The 21,841-nt window shown below is 37.3% G+C and overlaps 1 protein-coding gene across 4 annotated transcripts in view; it reads right to left on the reverse strand.

Moving 5' to 3' along the window:
• Positions 1 to 21,841, reverse strand: part of LOC145258285 (CCR4-NOT transcription complex subunit 1-like) — a 267,943-nt gene that overhangs the window by 230,245 nt on the left and 15,857 nt on the right. For all 4 annotated transcript variants that reach the window (XM_080116291.1, XM_080116293.1, XM_080116294.1 and 1 more), the window contains exon 2: positions 14,304 to 14,411. In XM_080116291.1, coding sequence (XP_079972417.1) covers positions 14,304 to 14,411 — 108 coding nt within the window. The remainder of the gene's footprint in view (positions 1 to 14,303; positions 14,412 to 21,841) is intronic.

Raw genomic sequence — 21,841 nt, forward strand, 5'->3', positions numbered from 1 at the left:
CAGTTTAATTTTTAGTTGTTTGCACATTTTAAACCTAAAATAGAACTCCTATTTTTCACTTTCTTGGGAATTTTAATTTTAGGTGATTATTTAAAAATGTTTCATATTAACAGTCATCTGTGCCGGGCTAAGTACATTCTGTAATTTGTATTGTCAACAACACAAAACAATAAAAAACGAAAATTGGCTAATCAGAAGGAATGTTTATATCCTACTTGGATCTGACTTTGAAAATCTGATAACTTTGTTAGATGAAAAACAAAAGCTTATAAATTATCAATGGTGTTATAATGTAAATATCTGCTTTTTTCGAGAAAAAAAATGCCTTTCTTTATAAACAACAGTACAGGAGATAGCTTCATGAATCTTTTTGTTCCTTATTCTTTAACTATAATCAAGTGATATCTTAGTTTTTTTTAACGCCATTGTTGTTCTTGCATTTCTGCAAACTATGTGAAATAATATATTCGAATTGTAAAGACAATTTTCTTTTCTTTTAGTGCAGTATATTTTATATGATACAAAAGAATACAAAATAAACCAGAAATCTGAAATACATACAAGATCATTTATGATGACTCCTCTCTATTAGATGGCCGACAATCTGATGATGGTCTAAATGTGAACATATTCTGAGGACGGGGGGGTTCTGTAAGAGAATATCTCCGACTTCCTTTTTGTGTCAATATGAAATAATATGAAATCTATATCTAGATAAAACATTTTGCGCCCAGAAAAAAGTCCTCTTGATTTTATATATTAGATAGGCAGATAGTTCGATAAAATACAGTATACAGAAATAAGATACTTTAAACATTGAATAGAAAAGATAATATAGAAAAGTAAATTGCATGAAAAATATTTTTTATCTCATTACATTTCATTAAATCAAAGTCGATTCTTTCATTAATCCTTTCAGGCATAATTAATGTTTTTCGACATTTGATATAAGGTATGAAATGATTTTCTCCATGAAATTCTATCAGTTACATTGGTTTTCATATGCTAATGCTCGAGGTCATCTGCGACAGATCTGTGACATTTTCTTCTACCTTTTATCCTCACCGAGATGTAGTGCATCCAACTAGAGCTCCAATAGAGTCAATACAACCGTAGGTGATTGCAATCAAGAAACGATTCTAGTTTGGCCACCTTTAGCTAAAATAGTAAGCAGTCGGAACAAACTGTTAAGATGTAATCTAGTTATTTCTTTGCACCCTCAGATAGACCAAATTAGTGAGAGCCCAGCATTAAGTTGCATATAACATTCCACTAGAGACATAGCTGTTGTAAATTTGATTTCAAGTAACCTATAAAACTGAACACCTGATTAAAATAAGCTAACAAAACTTGTTTCATGTAGTCTGTACATTTAAGATCAAACTAAAATCACTCAGTATTCAAATAGCATACGCTATATATATTATTCCTTAATTGGAATTCATCTTTTTTTTTTAGATGAGCATTATATATATTAATTTATTTTTATTTCGGACTATTATTCTCATCTTTATTAGTTGTTTTTTTTTCATCTTTTATTGGTTTGTTTATTCACAACGTTTCGGCCAACTAATTCCTCTGGCCTTCGTCAGGTGGTTAATTGGCCAAAATGTGGAGACAACAACTACGGATGGCAGTGATGGCTGAGAATGCAATTAGGAGATTCGAAGTTCCTATCCGTGACGAAGGCCAGAGGAATTAGTTGGCCGAAACGTTGTGAATAAACAAACCAATAAAAGATGAAAAACAACAACTAATAAAGATGAGACTAGTAGTCCGAAATAAAAATAAATTAATATATATAATGCTCATCTCAAAAACTGAATTCCAATTAAGGAATAATATATATATATATATATATATATATATATATATATACTAATCGGTACGGACCCGACTATGGAAGATCAGATAATAAATAAAAAGTGGATTTATAAGATCAAAGAATTCAACCTTGATCGCCCTTCGGGGCCCGTGGCGCAGTTGATAGAGACGTTGAATCTCTACAGTTCCAGATGAACATTGTCTGAAGATAGTGGTTTCAATCCCACCCAAAGCGTGCCAGAGGTTAATTGGCCAAAATGTGGTGAGACGACAACAACTACGGATAGCAGTGATGGCTGAGAATGCAGTTAGGAGATTCGAAGTTCCTATCCGTCGCGGTTACCACCTGACGAAGGCCAGAGGAATTAGTTGTCCGAAAAGTTGTGAATAAACAAACCAATAAAAGATGAAAAACAACAACTAATAAAGATGAGACTAGTAGTCCAAAATAAAAATAAATTAATATAGCATACGCTACTTAAAAACCATGCATTTCATTTAAACAAGTTTGAATGAAAATTAAGGTTTGTCTTCATACTACACGTCTGCCTTTATTGCATTCTACGTTGGCACCTTGTTGATAGAGTACAAACTTTTTGATTACACATGTTACAATATTTGTCCTATAATGGGGTATGATTCCGCACAGTCGGGAGATTCTATTTATAAACGATGCCGCTAGGAAATGACGAATCAAATTAATTCACATTCTGCTACCAACCAATCAGAAACTAGAATTGCTCCATAAATATTAAACCTTTTCTGTAGCAATTTCACATGTTTATTTTTTCATCTCGACACAGAAGAACCTTTTTCCAACTCGAGAACTGTTTACTGCAAACCAGTCTCCTCTCAGGACTTGTGTAGAACAACGAACCATCGGAAACTGTTCTGAAACTAAACATGGCTTATACTTCTAGAGGTTATGCATCTTTATTTCGATGGATCCGAATCAAAATTCGAATTGTGGCAAGTTAAATTTCTAGGATATCTACGAATTCAAAAGCTACACAAAATACTTCAGACATAACCTAAAAACAGAAACGACCCTGACTTCATTGAAAAGAACGCAACTGTCTTTGCAGAATTAATACAGTGTTTAGATAACCAAAGTCTATCACTGGTAATGAGAGAAGCCCTGGACGATGGCTGCAAAGCATTGAACATATTGTGAGAGCATTATTTATCAAAAGGAAAACCCAAAATTATTTCTTTATATACTGAACTAACCTCTCTAAAACGAATGGAAGCCGGAACCATTACTGATTATATTATAAGAGCTGAAATGACTGCAAATTCTTTAAAAATGTCTGGTGAAGTTATAAGTGACAGTCAATTTCCATGGTTCTTAAGGGATTTACCACTGTTATAACCCAGAAAGAAAAACCCATGACTTTTAGCCAATTCAAGGTAGCACTCAGAAGTTACGAGGAAACTGAAAAAATGAGCACAGAAAAAATGAATCTACAAATGAAATTTAATAATACACATAAAAACACCAAAATTAAATTATACTCTTGCCAGGAATAAAAACCGTAACTTTGCCAAAAACAATTTTTCTCCTAAGAAAAGTACAAAAATTATTTGCTATAATTGTGGACGACCTAATCACAAGAGTTTCCAATGTAGATATAGGACCGAAAATGGTGACTCCATTAAAAATGTGGAGAGCTCCATTAGCGAACATACATTTTTATTTCCGTGTACGTTTAATGCTTCATCAAACAATAATAATTTTCTTGTCGATTGTGATGCCACGGCACATGTGATTACAAAGGAATCTGATTTTATCAATTTTGATTCCAACTTTAAGCCACAAAATCATTTTGTAGAACTAGCTGACGAGAGTCGAGTAAATGATATCATTTTGAAAAGAGGCAATGCTAAAATCTCGCTAAGGAACAATAAAGGTGAACGGTTTTTGTGTTCTAGAAAACGCTCTTCTAATCCCAAAATTTAAACAAAATATATTTTCTGTACAAACTGCCACTAAACAAGGTGCAAATATTAACTTTAGCCCCAATAAATCAAAACTGGTGTACCCGAATGGAACTATTCGATATTAAAGAAAATGGAAAATTATATTATTTAAATAGCGTAGTCCCATCGAAAATCGCCTGCCATGATCTACAGACATGGCATAAAATTTTTGGACACTGCAATATTCCTGATATCAAGAAGTTGTTGACTGTAGTTGATGGAATTAAAATACAAACATCAAAAAAATTCAACTGCGACATCTGTACGCAGGGGAAAATGACAAACTGTCAAAACAAGATACCAGACAAGAAGGCAAAAAAAAATCCTATCAATGGTGCATTGTGACTTGAACAGTCCCGTGGAACCGATGACCAGAGAACATTATAGGTATGTGTTGAATTTCGTAGATCACCATTCAGGTTTAATAATGGTTTACTTTTTAAAGAACAAATCTGATACCCTGCTAGCAACTAAAAAATATCTAGCCGACATGGCTCCCTACGGTGAAGTAAAGTATATTCGCTCTGACAACGGTACGGAATTCCCAATAAAGGCTTTGAACTTTTACTAATTAACCATCATATCAAGCATGAAAAATCAGCTCCTAGATCGCCACACCAAAACGGTACTGCAGAACGAGCGTGGCGGACACTTTTTGAAATGGCAAGATACCTACTCATTGAATCAAAACTCCCCAAAAACCTCTGGACGTATGCACTTATGGCGGCAGCCTATATACGCAACAGGTGCTTTAACAAAACACTATCTAAAACCCCATATGAATCTTTCTGTGGTAAAAAAAACAAATTTAAGCAGAATGCATATATTTGGTTCAACTTGCTTCGCATATATAGATAAAAAGAGTAAATCAAATATTAAAGCCGACAGAGGTACATTTCTTGGATACGATAAAAACAGTCCAGCCAATTTAGTATTTTTTCCAGAGAAAAATAAAATAATAAGAATCCGATGTGTAAAAGTCACAGACACGTTTAATTTTAAAGATGAAACCCAGTCATATGAAGAGGATGAAATTATATTTCCTCAAATTATTAAAACAAATAAAGACAAAGATGGTGGAGGCAAGAGTATCCATCATGATGATGATGTTAAAGTCGAAAGATATCCCAAAAGAAATAGAAGGCAACCCGATTTTTTTGTAGTCGACAATAGAAAAGATTATCAAATCAACTATTGCTATTCCATGGAAAATACGTCAAAAAGCTTTAAAGAAGCAATTAATTCAGAACATTGTGATCAATAGAAAATAGTCATGAAAAAAGAAATAGAAGCTTTGACCGAAAATAATACCTATACGGTAGTACCTCTCCCAAAAGATAAACATGTTATTTCTACAAGATGGGTCTTTACAAAAAAGACTACAGCATCAGGTGTTGAACAGTACAAAGCTAGATTTGTTGCTAAAGGGTACTTTCAGATTTACGGTATAGAATATTTTTCTACGTTTTCACCTACCACAAACCGAACGACAATCAGAATTTTATTGCAAATATCGCATCGCAATATGACCTAAACATCCATCAAATGGGCGTGAAAAATGCTTATTTAAATGCCCCAATAGACTGAAATTTATATTACTCCTCCAGAGGGATTGATAATGAAAAATAAAAATAGCATGTGGCAACTTAACAAGTCATTGTACTGTCTAAAGCAAAGTGCTCAGTGTTGGAACACAGTATTTCATGATTATATGATTAAACAACAATTTGGACAATGCGCTGCAGACCCTTGTTTATATACCCAACACAAAGACAAAAGCTACTGATTTTGGTTTTGTGGGTCAATATTTTAATCGCATCAAATTGTGACAATGTTGACCGATGTTAAGAACAAATTAAGTAAAAGAATCAAAATGACCGATCTTGGCAAAATATCCTGGTTTTTTGGGATAGAATTTACTCAAAGCAAACGACTTATTACGATGAATCAATCGAGATACATCGACAAAATACTATTAAAATTTGGAATGGGAGAGTACAAGAAACGCTCTACATCGGTCAAAAATGATATTAACAAAAATATACACACAGAATCTGAAATAATAAATGATAAATTATACCAGGAAATTATAGGTAGTATTGTATATTTAATGACTGCGACCAGACCCGACATATGCTATACAGTAACAACACTGTTACAAATTATCAAGACTGACAAAGGATTTAAACAGAGCTAAACAAGTCCCATATGTTTTTTTTTATTTTTTCGTCTCGACACAGAAGAACCTTTTTCCAACTCGAGAACTGTCTACTGCAAACCAGTCACCTCTCAGGACTTGTGTAGAACAACGAATCATTGGAAACTGTTCTGAAACTAAACATGGCTTACACTTCTAGAGGTTATGCACCCAGTGTGCATCTATTTCGATGGATCTGGTCAATACAAATGTAATGGTGAGCATTTGACTTGACCAAACTATTATGCTCACAAGTGCTTGGTCTTTGACTATTCAATTTAGATTAGCAAACTATATTGTGTGACCTACCTCATAATTGGTACAAGTGGATTGCAATAGTCAAAAATAATCTCGGCGACAGCCAATATAAGTACACAATACACACCGTATGCCCATGTGGGACACGTTTGGATAGATACCAGTGTATCTCTGTTTTTCAGCTGAGGAAAAATATGTATAGAAGTACAGATTGATCATTTTTTACTTGCAGAATACATTCAGCCAGATAGCCAATAGAATCAATATATTAACAAAAAAGGGGGAGGGCACATTCTGAATAAGGAGAATTGTAAATAGCATTAGTAATTTATTAAAAGTTAGACTATAGTGGATAAAAGCAGCTACAATTTCATTTTCTAATGGGATCATTGGATCAATATTTGATTTTATATAATACACACACACACAAATGACAAAAAGTCTATATTTCAAATTCCAAAATGTTGTTCATATTTCTTTCAGCATATTAAAATATTCAATTCTTGACAGCATCTGTTTCATAGTGCAAAAACAATCATACAATTATTGTGTCAATTTTTTAATATTTTCCTCCCTTAATCATTAGAAGAATAAGAACCCAACTTTAAAAGAAAATGAAAAAAAAAAAATATGGGCATGATTACATAAATCCGAAAAAAATCCAAACAATAGCTACAATTGAGTTCTATGATATTTATGCCATCTTTGATTTTTAAATTAACAATTTAATTAAAAATTTGTGTAAAAGCCGATTAAAACTAATCTTTTATATGAAGATTCATTAAATTGGTTATTTTAATTGGTTCTAGCATTTGAAATACCCTCCCCATTGCTCTTTATTTTTGTAAATATTTTGAATTATACTATAGATTTTCTGATGAAATGATAGTTGAAAGAGCTCTAGAGAGTTTTCTGCCTATTATGTTTAAATGCATTTACAAGGTTTGTACCTCAAAACATAATTCAGAAGAACAAAGTTTGACAATATCATGAATGACATTCAAAAATTCAACTAAAATTTATATGCATACATGTTACAGAAATTTTTAATAAAAAAGATTCAGCATAAAATAATTTTGTTATAGATCCATGTAAATAATGGAACAACTACTTACACAAAACAAAATTACTCATCAGCATTTAAAGACATCACCTACCCTTTTGAATATTATCTATCTGCCTCTCCATGAAGGCTGAACATGACACAAAGTGAAGTTTAATGTTGAGAATAGGCATTATTAAATACCAAAGATATTCATTGTTCTGTGGCGTTCAGTCACTAATTGGACCAATGAGCTTTCAAAGATATGTCAAAATTATATATATGTATATATGGACTCTCCCATAGACTTTGACGTAGGAGCGTCTCAAAAACTTTAGTTTCAGTGTTTCTGTCTTTTATGGGATTTGAACCCCACCAGTGACTTGTAGATGCAACAAGCCGTGCACAAAAATATCAGGTCTTCCTCATCACAGAGAGTCAATATCAGGAGGTTCCGTCAAATGTGAAAAGATTTGGCTGTACGTTAAGACCCAACAGAGGTATAGATTTGAGTTTGTGTTAAGATATAGGAATGAACGGTAAATGATGGGGCATTAAAGATAGAGATAGAAGTAATGACAGACTAGAAAAAATAGTATTTGTATGCGTGTGTGATGGCCACCCTAAATCTTAAACATACTAGTGTGTATAGGTTCAAATCAGTAGGGGAATGCAAATTTTACATATCTATGCTAAAAGGGGTTTCAGATTTAATCAGGTTTATTCAGTTAGAAAAATGCTTTTAATTTGACTAGAATTTTTATGTGGTCAGAAAATGTATGACTTACGCTGCCCTCTTGTACATCCTCGCCTTATCAATATCATTCCTACACACATCAGCGAAGAGATAAGGAAGAAAAGGAAAAGATGTGAGAGAGAAAAGAATAGAAAGAGGAAGAATGAAAAGGGAAAACTATAATTTATTGGTAGTGATTCTAAGGCATGTCCTCTTTCCTACTCGTCCCTCATCCCCGTCCCCCTCCTAACAGCTCTTACTTATTTACTACATGAAGCTTTGAAAGTTGTATAGCAATAAAATCTCAAGAATGTATATTATTAATTTATCTCCATACTTAGACATAACATCTCATCTAATTGTGATAATGATAATTAACAAGCCATTAGTCGCGTGCTCTCGTGTAATGAATGAATGCATGAATGCAGGATTGACATGAAATTCTTAAAGATAAACTAAAATGACCGAAAAATGGATTGAAATTACTTAAATAAAAAGTAAATGACTTAGAATGACTTTAATGAACTTAAGGATGAATTGAATGACCTTAAGAATGACTTGAATACTTAAAAAATAAGTGAAATACTTCAAAAACAACTTGAATGATCTGGAGAATGACTTGAATGGCTTTGAGACTGACTGGTTGTAAAGTGGGTGATCATTTTACATTAAAAAAATACAGAAGAGTGATCCCCCACTTTATATCAAAGTTACAAACATAAGTACAGCATATAGTAAGAACAGATACTACACTTTGAGATATTAAATCTTTTATTCATGTTAAAAATACAGTGAAAATCAACAATGAACAAAAAACTTAGGCATATGGCCAACTCAAAAGGGGGGATTGTGGGCGTCGTTGGTCATCCTTGTCACTCCAGAACTAAACAAAATCAAAAGTTTCTCCCAGCTAGTATCTTCTTTCACCATAATACCGCATTCACCCTTTCGTACTGAGAGACGTCCTACTTAACTCCCAATTTTTAAAACATTTTTTATTGACGTGTAAAAAACAAAAAAGATAATAAAAATGGTACAATAATTCATTTGTGTCAAGGGCGGGAGAAGAAAAAACAAAAGGTGATTAGTAGGACCCTCCCAACCCCGTCTAGTTGATAGACTGCCCGTTCTACTAGGTTTGTAAAAGGAACCTTGCTTCTGCGGGTCAGTCTCTAAGTGGGGATGCCCTCTAGATGGGGGTGAATGGAGAAAAGAAAATTTTGTGGGTAAGGGATGGGGGTTAGTTTGTATTTCTTTCTCTCCAAGATGGGTGAAATTTAGAGAAAGGGGGTGAAAACAAAAGTTGCAAATAGGAGGAGGTGGGGATCTTGGAGGCTTCCTAATCGGGGAGGGATGGAACACAGCTAGCTGAGAGGCTACTTGTTTAATTTTACTTTACGGAACTGCGTGTTCCACACCTAGGCGGGGAACACGTATTCAAATTTGGCTCCTCTTCATACACACAGACTTGCTACATGTATCCATCTTCTGTCAAATGCCACACGATGCAGCCTTCTTCTATCACATCACATCTGATCTTCACCTGTAGTTGGTGTTTAAAGAAAGCGATCAGATCCTGATCAGAAAAAGACAACGCCCCCGGCAAGCTTGCAGACACGACGTCCAAATCACCATTCTCGCCACGGCCAGGATCGTAACGTAGACCATTTGTCTTTCCCGGTCCCACGGCGGCCTCACGTTGTCCACGACATTGGATACGGTAATTGGGCGAGGATGCTCAGAATCAATGCGAGCCGTCACCTCGTTGAAAAACGATCAGCACCGGCGGAGCTCGCGGCAATCGAAGAAAGCGTGATCAGTCATTTCTACGGCTGTTGTCCCACAACAAGGACAATCAGGCGACTCCAAAAACCCGGAACTGCATTGTATGTTGCTGAGTGGAAGTGCATTTGAGGCCAATCGCCAGGTCAGAGAACTCTTAATTGTTCAGATGACTAACCTGGCGCCCAGCTCCACGCGGAGTGGATCTCACTCTGCTGCCAACCCAAACACGCTCATAGCAGGTCGTCAGCGGTCCCCTTCACTAGATCGCTGTGGAGTTCCCTACAGGTAGCAGTCACAAGGTCGCTGGACCTTGGTAGTCGTTTTAGCGCGGCTCGGCACTCTTTTATGTAGGCAGATTCTCCCCGCGGCCTGCGACGGCTCTCGATAGAAAAGTCGAGAACAAGGTTTAGGGAAGGCGGCAGTAACAACGGGGGTGCCACGGTTGGTCATCTTGCATATAGTGGCTCAGGAAGGCCAGCCTCTCAGCGTCTCGATGATACTTCAAGTCCAGCATTCCCAAACCTCCCTCACACGGACGTTGAATACAGACCTGTCTGCTCACCCAGTGTCTTCCTCTGTCCCAAAGAAGTGAGGACAAGAGTTCGATGAGAGCTGTTAAGTGTTGTGCAGGCAGGGGAAGTACAGCCAGTCGGTAAAGGATGAGAGGAAAGAAGTAAGTGGCGCACGCCTCAGCTCTACCCTTTAAGGAAAGTTTCCTAGGAAACCACGAATTGACTGCAGCCTCCACCTTTGACCATACCTCACACCAATTTTTGTCAAGCTGGACACCCAGTCTGAACAACACGCCGAGGATCCGAACCGGGCCATCCGTCCAGCTGAAGGGTGCTGGGAGGTTGGTGTTGCCATTCTAGGCGCCCAACCGCAGCTGCGTCTACCTTGCTGCGGTTTATCTTGGTCCCTGTAATTCTTTCGTACCGAGCGAGAACCTCCGACACGATCTCAATGCCCCTGAAGCTCGACACAAAGACCGTGACATCATTGGCGAACGCGGATGCATTGGTGGCTGAGCCACCGGGTATTGCAATTCCGCGCAGGGACGAATTTGCCTCCCCATGTCTCAGCTTGCGGAGCAGGGGCTCCAAAGCCAGAATATATAGTAGGGCTGACAGCAGACAACCCTGACGAACCGACAGAGATAAAGGGTTTCGAGCGCTTTCCGTTGACTTGCACGACGGCTTTGGGCTGTCGATACATCAGAGATCCACTTGCAGAAGTCCAGTTTAAAACCGGCGGCCTCTAAGACAGATGCCAGAACATGATGGTCGACCCTATCGAAAGCTTTGGACTGATCTAAGTTGATCAGCGTGGCTTCCGTGTCGTCATCTATCCCTCCCTCTCGGATAGTACGTATCAGGTGCAAGTTGTTCTGAATCGATCTCCCCTTCACAACGTAGTTCTATTCCGGTTCAACCAACTCGCCGATAACAACCTGCAGCCGATTCGACAGGACCTTTGCCAAAATCTTCAACGCTGTGTTTAGCAGAGTTATGGGCCTGTAATCGTCTAACTCTTCCCCACCATGCCAGTCACCTTTCCTCAGCAATGTGCCTTGCCCCGGGATGGATCCCTGAGCAAACCAATGGTTGAACATATCTGTCAGAAGAGGCAGAAACATGGGCGACAGCCTCAAATACAGTTTGTATGGCAGACCATCGAGTCCGAGCAATCTGTCACAGCTGACCTACTTCAGCACAGTAAAAACCTCCCGCTCTGTCACCCGGCCCTCGCAACTAGCCGCTCTAGCTGCCTCGAGGCGGGGAGAGTCAGCCAAATAGTAGCTGAACTCAAGGACCGGAAGATCGGGCTGCTGCGTAAAATGCTCCTCGAAATGTTCTCGAAACCCCTTGCAGATCTCCAGAGTCGATTCCAGAGTGCGTCCATCCAGATGTCTTACCTTTGCAATGTCCGAGCTACGCCTAGAAATTTCACGACGCACGTCAGTGTTGGAGTTGACTGCTTCATTGCCTATCTTTCTAAGCCTAGCTCTGACTACTTGACCTTCATAACGCTCGTTATTCTCACGCAGAAGGTCCTGCTTAGCTAGTTCCTGACTAACCCTATCACCCTTCCCTGTAACCCAGGCTAGTTTCTGCTCTAGCTTCTTCTTGGCCTTATCTAGTGCGAGGCGATGGGCATACTTGACAGAGAAGGTTCTAATTTTGGCTTTTAGACCTACCCACCACTTACTCCCGGTAACTGCCCCCACTGCTTTTTTAATTAATTCTATTAGCTTCTCTTGGAAGTCTTGTATCTCCAGAAGGGAGGTGTTTAACTTCTAGTGAGCCATTAAATAATTAGGCCTATTTCCTCGCTTCAGCTGAGCCATAACTAGTTTATGGTCTGTCTGGCCTAGCCAAGTGAATGTGGGACAAGATTAGAAGTCTACTTCGCCTCTCCTAACTAACATCCTGTCCAAGTAAGTGTTTGGATAGGAGGAAACACTATTGGTCCACGTCCACATCTCCCGCCCCAGATGCTCCACCCGAAACCTGTTGACCAGACCGCATCTAGCCATCAGATCAGCCAGGCTGGACTCACACCTCTCCGATCCTCTAGCATCGCCTCCTACCTTATCTATCTCTGGGTCTAACCCCTTTTAGCATAGATATGTTGATTCACATTCCCCTACTGATTGAACTTATACACACTAGTATGTTTAAGATTTAAGGCGGCCATCACACACACATACGAATACTATCCTTTCTAGTCTTCCATTACATCTATCTCGATCTTTAACGCCGTATCATTTCCCGTTCATTCCTATATCTCAGCACAAACTCAAATCTGCACCCCTGTTGGAACTTATTTACATATTTTTCACATTTGACGGAACCTCCTGATATTGACTCCCTGTGATAAGGAAGACTCAATATTTTCATTGCAAACATTGCTTTCATATAAGTTATATCACCTGAGGAGGTCTCTTAACAACTAGCTGACCGAAACATGCTCATGACTGTAGCAACATTACTGCTTATGTAAAAACAAATAAAGGAGTATATATATGTGCGTATGAATATGTTGTATGTTACTATCTACACGGACAACTCGTGATCCTTCATGCTGTTTTAATAGTTTAGTTGTTTTGTTTTATGGCATGTTTTAGGTTATTTAAGGCTGAATGGAGTAATTTTGGAAAAAGTTTTATGCTTCAAGTCTTTATATCTTTAAATATTCATTTATGGTGTGTAATTTGATTTTGTAGAAGAAAATTGTTTTTGGTGTATTTTGGTCAGGAAACTAGCATCTCCAGACAGCCTGATCTAGTCACCCAGATCTGTTTTAATGGCCAACATCCTTTTGTTACTTCATTCCCAGTGTAATGCAGCCTTTTTAATGGGCGACACCATTCAGTATGCAGGAGGAAAACAAAATAATGGGCAGGATCCACAGAGTTTTAGTAGTATATATAAGGTAGAAATAGACACCCAGTGGTCATGGCTTGTTTAAAACTGTTGGAAAAGGTCTGTGGTGGACGATATCATTTTGTGACATATCCTGTGTACAATTATTTCTCACCAAAAGATGCCATAAAACTATGTCATCCAGTGTGCATGGGGACAAACAAAATAGGATCCAGAGTTTCAGTAGTATACTTAAAAGTATTTTTTTTTTTTTTTAATTACACAAGTTTTGTTTTTTTTAAAGGATAACAGAGCCACTGTAATTATAATTAAATCCGATTGTGCAGTTTTATATTCACAAGTTTTTCTAATACTGGTGTAAAATTGCCAAAAAAAAATGAAGCCATTAAACACAGAAAATAATCGGTAGCTGTAAGACTATCCTGACAGTTAGGATAGTCTTACAGCAACCGATAATTTTAATACTGGGAACAGATCCTCAGCTAGTATGAAAACTAGCAAAGAGTTTGGTTAACAATCGGTTTTGACAGCTGCTTGAAGGGTCAATCCTCACTAAAGGCAATAATAACTAAGAATAAAATTAAAATTAACACTTCTACACATGGATGATGGAATGAGAATAAGCTACTCCTGGGGATCAAATAAAGGGTTCAATTCAAAATTCTGTGCAGGTTCCAGAGTTCAAAGATTATGAAATCTAACCAGAAACTTTTTATATTTGAAAGGATACACCTGATTCCCTGTTGTGAATACAGAATTATTTTTTTTAATAATCACTTTTTAAGATTATCAATCAAATTACAAAATCTCATTAAATTATGAATAACTACAATTGCGACATGCCTAGACAAATGTTGGCACTCATGCTTAATTTGCAAAAATAAAAATATTACTCCTAAATATTTCCATCACTTATTGTTCCCAAAACTGAAGATAAGCTGAGGAGTAAGGATCTTGTCCTGCTTGTCTTCCACTCATTGTCATTTTAAATAATACACTCGTGAATGCAGTGTATTTATAACTACAGTGAATATTGCAGTTGAATAAATGTTTATTGGTCCAAGGATTTTAAAAGGAAAAAAATATACAACTTACTTGATGTGAATCTTTTCCTCCGCTCTTACCATCCCCACTAAAGTCCACGTGAGAAAACAGACAGCGGAATAAGTGACGGTCTGCCTCTGCACCGTGTACGTTAGTCAGCTAAATTCAAAAAGAAAAAATTTTAAGAAAAAAGTTATAAACTTCAGCAAATACTCAAATATATTCATTTATTTTTCTGAAGAAAATATAATCAGATTCATTAAATATCAGGGATTATAAAAAAAAAAAAAAAAAAAAAAAAAAAAAAAAAAAAAGATTATCTTCAGCCAGATTATCAGTGATGACCTATTCACTTTTTGCACACACACACACACACAATAATAACAAGATCCACAGAAAGATTTGAGTTTCAATCCAAGGAGTTAACCTGATAAACTCAACATAGTGAAACGTTTCTGTAGCATGTTGGTTATAAATTTAGCCTACTACTCTACTTGTTTAGCAAGCATTGTTAAAATAAATACAAAGTCTTAGGTACACACTTTTTAGAAGCATATAACATCAACCATTAATATATATTTCAAGCAAGTAGTAAAAAACAATCTGAATATCCTTGGCATGGGGACTGGGAGGAGATGGCTTTGGAGCAATCAATTTGCACAAGCATATCTATGACAGTTGTGGAAGATTTAAGGTAAAGCAAATAGAATACTCCATCCTGAAATGTGTTTTGTGGAAGAGGTCAATGCTAGACACTCAGCAGCCTGACAGTTTATGCTATTATACACACACAGTAGCTGTCTGTTCTGTTCAAGCTTGACTCTTTATTTTTAGTAGGAGGCTATAGATCGTTTTCAGTCGTAAATTATGTTTTTCTAACAATGGAAACGTTTAGAAGTTGTTTTAAACCTCCACAGAACTTGCACACTTTGTAACAAATGACACTGAAATCAAGTTGGATTTGAGTAGTTAACTCAAACATATGAATATAGATGTCATCCAAGATCTGTTCTATCACACAGGGTACATAATCTTGAATACCAGTTCAGATCCAATTTGTTTAAGTTTTCATACCTCCCGTTTACTTAAACATTTGTTTCCTTAGAACGTTTTTTTACTATATACTTTAATTAAAAAATACACGCTAAACTATTTCTCAGTTATGTTTAAAAAATAAGTATATATATTCTAATTAGTTTTGGAAAAAAAAAAAAAAAAAAATTTGATCAACTCACTTTAATATAATTAATATATTACAATGGTTCGCTACATATACAGTCTTGTCTTTTCCTAGATAGTAATCCAAAATTAACAAATTCAAAAGCAAACTGTTTTTAAGATGCCAGCAATTCATCTATCTTTTTTATCGTTCCTTTATTCCAAACATTTTTGCCACAAAAAGGTCACGAGTCAAATACGTTGGTATTATTAGAAAGTAAAGTCCAAAGAAAGAATTCCCAAATGTTAGGTTCTCCCAATTCTTGGTATCGAACCCCAGCGCACATCTGTCAGAACTTACTTTTGTCAAAGAGACACCCACCCTTCTAATACAGACTTTATTTGAAAAACCAACTGCATCTAATTTGCATATTTCTCCTCACCTCTTGTTACCTCATATAACTACCAGTCCATAAATAGCAGGAGCGACCATTTTCTTTCTTTATCCCTTTCCTGAAATGGACGGCACATTGTAAAAGGTCAGGTTTGTTCTACTTTTTAATCACATGCCCCCTTGATCTTTAAGATCAATAATTGGTCTCATAGTCTTCATTCGTGGTGTGACCGTATAGGTTCTTCTTCAAGAACTTCAACCTTCTCTTTCTCTGCTGCCAAGGAACTTCTCTGTATGTCAAAGATGTGACATGGCATTCCATGAACTGCCACTTTATTTTTGGAGAGTACTTCAGTTACAGTACCTCTTCTCCAGCAGGTTGTGCAACGAGAATTGGGTGCTTTCACCCACACCTTTTCACTAACCATAATTTCCACGTATGCCTGTTCCACTGTTACAAATGGCAACACCCATTGACTGTATGTAAAAATAAATTGGTGTAGCATTGACTTTTCATCTTGGCCAGTCTTCGGTGCCATGTTATACCAAAATACAGCTTCTTGGGCAGAAATTTGGCTTCTCGATGCCACAGCTTCTATAGTGCAATGGTGACTTCCTATAATTCCATTACCACTTGGGCAGTATGTAGCTATAAAATATAGCCCAACGTTCCACTTTGCACAGAAGTCTCTAAAACCTTCTGAGCGGAAAGACATACCATTATCCACCAACACCTCTTCTACTGGCCCCCTTTCCATAAACACCTCGACAACTCTTCACCTCTCCTGCCATTTAATTTCTGATTTTTCGTCATATCGATACTCTTCCATGCCCACAGTCAATCATAGTTAAATATGGTTGATAATGTGATATCAATACCCAATTTTCTTCAACATGCAATTCCCCTTTGCCAGTGCAGAATCACTGATTGACATTATCTACATTGTTCCACCACCTCTTGGACATCTTGCACTGATGTGCAGATTCACTTTTCTTGCTAGGTATAAAGTCTATTCCTTTCCAAAATGATGCATCTTATGCAGGTCTTTTAAATGCTCTACTGCACAGCAAACTGGAGCACTGTCTTTCTCTTTCCTGAGCCAGGCTTTCTTCACCCTGGTTATCCCGTCCGCTTTATTTTTCTGTGATAGAACCAAGGTGACAGTTACCTTCAGTCCAACTTCTCAGATCAAATCTCTAATGCTTAATACGCATCTCCACTGCTCCTTTTGTCTTGATCTGCTTATCACCAGACAGATTTAATCTATGATGCCACTGCTGCAGAGTCTGTCCTAACGTCCACTATCTGTAGCCAGATTGATGCCCTTTATCAAAACATTGACCTCCGCAACATTGATATAGGCACTATCATCCTTTTTTGTAGCCAAGCAGCATCTTCAAAAGTCACTCCTCCATATTACTCCTTTAGGGCTCCTTTTTATGTCATTCTCTTTTTACAAGGTCCATTTTATTCACTTCTGCAATGACTTCTTGTATCATGAGCAGCACTTCTTGATCAATTGTATCCTCCCAATTGTCTGTACCAGTCTGCCTTTTCATAAAACTGCACGCAGTTTGCAACCATCCAACTATAGGGTAACAGTCAACCAACTTTCCACATACAGAGAAAAGCTCTCTCTGGGTCAGGTTATCCTTGGCTTCAGGGATCTTGTTTCCTCATCCCAACAACTTTCCTGCCTTATTGTGCTGGAGTCTTAAATCCCAAAGTCATTCTGTTTTCTAATGACTCCGACGGTTTTGCCATCAATCCATGTTTTGATATCTTTCACCCTCTCCAGTCATCTCAGTTTCGTCCACCAGAACATCAATCGAAGAGCAGGTACCTCTCCTCACTGCATCATCTTTATCAACACAGGTGGTTCTGTGGTCTATCGCCTTTTTACCGTCCATTTACCACCATCAAAGTAGGCCCGAAAGTGCTCATCCTCAATCAGACATAGCCTGGGTTTTGACGATTGGATGGTATTGCTCCTGGTTACACTTGTTATTCTTGGTGCACTCTGATTGCCAAAATTCACCTGGCATCTACTGCTCTAATGTTGCTGGTTATATTCTAAGAGTTGGCAACATTTGTAGTACATTGTTGTACATTCGGTATCGACAAGGGTTCTAGCCCTCTCCTCATTAATAGCGACCACTATCTGTGGTAACAAACTCTCACACACCTTTCCAATATAAAAGGGGCGACTAGTGCAATGGCACCCCTTTACTCATTTCCCATAAGTGAAGAGCAATTTCTGCTAATGTGCCCCACCTGCTCACACTGAAAACAGATAATGTCTGGTCGCAGCTCCCTACAGTCTCATCAGGGGTCCTCGACATCTGAAGCATTTACCGGTAAATCTACAACTGTTTTGTTAATGTTCACTCCTCTCTGCTTTGATTATTTGCCGCAGAGGCTGCAACTGCCTCCAGTTCGCAAGGCTGTTTTGCCAGCACTAGCATGCCTCAAAATCTCCACCTCCATGGTTTCAATTTCAGTAAGTCGTTGCAGTTCCATAGAGATGCGGTCAGGGAAACCCCCACAAAAGTCAGTCTTCTCAAGGTTGCGTCCTGCATATCCAGCCAATCCTGCCAGTCGCCTTATCTCTGCCACATATACATCCACTGACTCTGCCGCAGTCCAGGTAACTCTTCTGAGCTTAATATTAGCCTTAAAAGCTCTCTGAAAATGCGGACTAATTAGTTCTCAATACTCTCAGCAATGTCTGCCCCTCCCATTTCTAGATAAACCGCTATAGCATTCCCTTCCAAATACATTGGGATCAATGTGGCTAGGTTTTCAATCTTCAGCAGTTTTGCCACCAACTTCAGCTTGTTAAGCCATGCGACCACATCGCCTTCCCCAGTAAACGGCCTCAGGATATTGCTGCTAAACCTTGTTTGCCTATTTCCATTGTTGCGCCGAAATAGCTTGCAGTTAAATATGTTGGTATTATTAGAAAGCGTAAGGCACAATCATGTTGATAGACCGGTTCTTGCCAGATCACCGAAGTTAAGCAACGTTGAGCCTGGCCAATACCAGATGGATGACCATTTGGGAAGGCTAGGTGCTGTATGTACCTTCTGGGAAGGTTGGGCATGGGGCCAGCACCCTCACCCCGTAAAAAGAACTCAGTCGCTACAAAAGCATCTACAAAGTTGTAGATGGCCTATGCCCCTTAGAGGCTCAAGGTTATGGATGGATTATTAGAAAGTAAAGTTCAAAGAAAGAATTCCCAACCACTATGTTGTTCTCCCAATTATCAGTATCAAACCCCAGGGCACATCTGTCAGAACTTACTTCTGCCAAAGAGACACCCACCTTCTCTCTGACACACATTTGCATATTTCCCTCAACTCTTGTTACCTCACGTGACCACCCGTCAATAAATAGCAGAAGTAGCCATTTTTTTTTCTTTATCCCGTTCCTGAAACAGATGGCATGTTGTGCAAGGTTAGGTTTGTACTACTTTTTAATCACAATATCAAGGGCTTTTTGATATACTTATCATGCAAGATATTTTAATAGCAACTGCCAAGAGCTTATCTATAACAGTAATCCTAACAACCCTAGAATTTAATTTTTTCAGTAAAATGTATACTTTACAGATTATATATATATATATATATATATATATATACACACACACACACACATACACACACATTTTACTGAAACACGAGTCTCAAAAAATAATCATTGTTTATGTGATATTACTAATTAGCTCTATAGCGTTATCCAAGTGGAGGAAAAATAATTCAAAATATTTTTTTAAACTTGTTCCAGCTTTCTCCTTATCCTATTTTTGATTTCAATAACTATTCAAAAGTAAAAATTCAGTGTGTATTCATCAAAGTTAGAAAACATAAAATCTCAACCATTTTACTAAAACAAATGAGTAATATATATATGTATTAATACTGCAGTATTAAAAACCTTCAGTAGTCTATGTTGGTTACCATGTTATGCGAAAAAATATCAAGATTAAAAAAATTTTTTTTTTTTTTTTTTGTTACATTTTCAGCCTAAACAAGGCACATTGCCACTTTGATGTAAGGGGGCTACTATCAGGGACCTAAGTACCAGAGGTACTATGTAGCGAGTTTAGCAGCAAGATGTCTGTTCACATTACACTTGAACTGTATGTCAGTAGGGGAAGCAGGAAACTGGAAGAGAATTCCAAAGTTCTGCAGTTCTGGGGAAGAAGCTATTAGAGTGCTTGTCAGGGGCATTTTCGACAAGGGTGTACAAGGGCTTGTAGTTCATCAGACCATCCACGATTGAAATACTTGTAAAACAGGCAGAAAGATGCAACATGTCGCCGATGGGGCAGGGGCTGAAGCTTAGATGACAGTTCAGGACCTATTAGGTTGGCGACTTTCTTTTGAACCCTGTCTAGGAGCGAAAGACTAGTAGCAGATGCACCACCCCAAATGTGACAGCAGTACTCCATACATGGGCGAATGGTGGCTTTGTAGACGTACAGGATACTTTCAGGTGTAAGTAACTTTCTAGTACAGTATAGGCAGCCTACCTTCTTTGCAGCAGCCTTGGCAATGATCTCGATGTATCTATTCCCACTCATTTTTACTGTGGATGTTAAGCCAAGGAGCTTGAACGAAGTGCTTTCAGGTAAAGCATCTCTAGCCATAGCTATTGGTTGGTAAGGTTTCATGTAATTATTAAAAGAAACGAGCTTTGTCTTAGCAGCATTAAACATTACCATCCATTTTTTACCCCCATTCCACTACAGAGTCTAAAGTTTCAGCCATTACCTTAGATATGTGCTCATTAGTTTTCCCCCCAGTACCATGGTGTCGTCGGCAAATATACCCATCTCAAGAGACAATTTTATCAGATAAGTCATTTATATAAGAAATAACAAAGGTTCAAGGATCGATCCCTGAGTTACACCTACATTTATATCGAATTTTTTGGACGTACGCCCATCAAGGATAACCTGAATTCTCTCATTTAAGAAGGATCTAATTATGCTAAACATTCATCCAGTAATACCATAGGATTTTATTTTCATGAGACTATCGTGTCATACCCTATCAAAAGCCTTAGACATATCTAGGGCTACCGCCCTCCTCCCTATCCTGCCTTATTCAGATTCAATAATTTCACATTTGTCATATGGAGAGTAAAATCTATTAATAAAGTTAAAAAATGACATTTGTATTGATTAAGTAAAAGGTGAGTTTTTACTTATGATTTTAACTGTAACTATTATAGGTTAAAAAGAAAAAAAAAAACTGCAAAAAATTATTTTCAATAATCAATGGTAAAAAAGATAAAATTGAGAAAAAGTGTGTGTGTGTGTGTGTGCGCGCGCGCGTGTGTGCGTGCGTGCGTGTGTGTGTGTGTGTGGACCATGAGCTAAATATGTGTTTGTGTAGAGAGGACAAGAACAAAAACCATTTTTCCTATAAAATTCCAAGCAGTTTAAACAAAGTAAAATCTGAAAGACACCAAGTATGTGGCAAGTCATTCTTTGAAACAAGTCATCTAATTCCAATGCCCTCTTCATGAATCTTAGCTTTCATGGCAAACTAACATTTTTAGAGAGAACTCAACCTTTTATTAAAGAAAAAAAAGATTTTGATCAAAAAGCAGAGAAAATCACATCTTGAGAGCAATTTAAGCAAATATCTGCCTTTTCTGCATTTAAAAAAAAAAGCTAAATTCCACTAAAAGACAGAAAACTCATTCAATATGCCATAATTTTATTTAATTTTTCTGAAGCTTGTATTAACTATTGGCTTAAATTTTAACACAAGATTTAATGCTACGGTAGACTGCTGGTATGAACAATTTCTTACCAGTTATGAATATAACAGCAACTTGAGTTCATGCTGTTGTATACAAGTTGTTTGCAGTAAGTACTGTTTCAACAATAAACTACTCAGGTGTTGATATTGGCAATATCAAATACCTCCATCAAAATAAAACTTACATAACTGGATTCACAATAAAATTTACTTTAAATTGGTATTTTAATATTTTTGGTGTGATTTGTATATTCAAAGA

The sequence above is a fragment of the Euprymna scolopes genome, chromosome 33, assembly GCF_053919585.1.
Source record: "Euprymna scolopes isolate OS-2025 chromosome 33, ASM5391958v1, whole genome shotgun sequence".
NCBI classification, from domain to species: Eukaryota; Metazoa; Mollusca; class Cephalopoda; order Sepiida; family Sepiolidae; genus Euprymna; species Euprymna scolopes.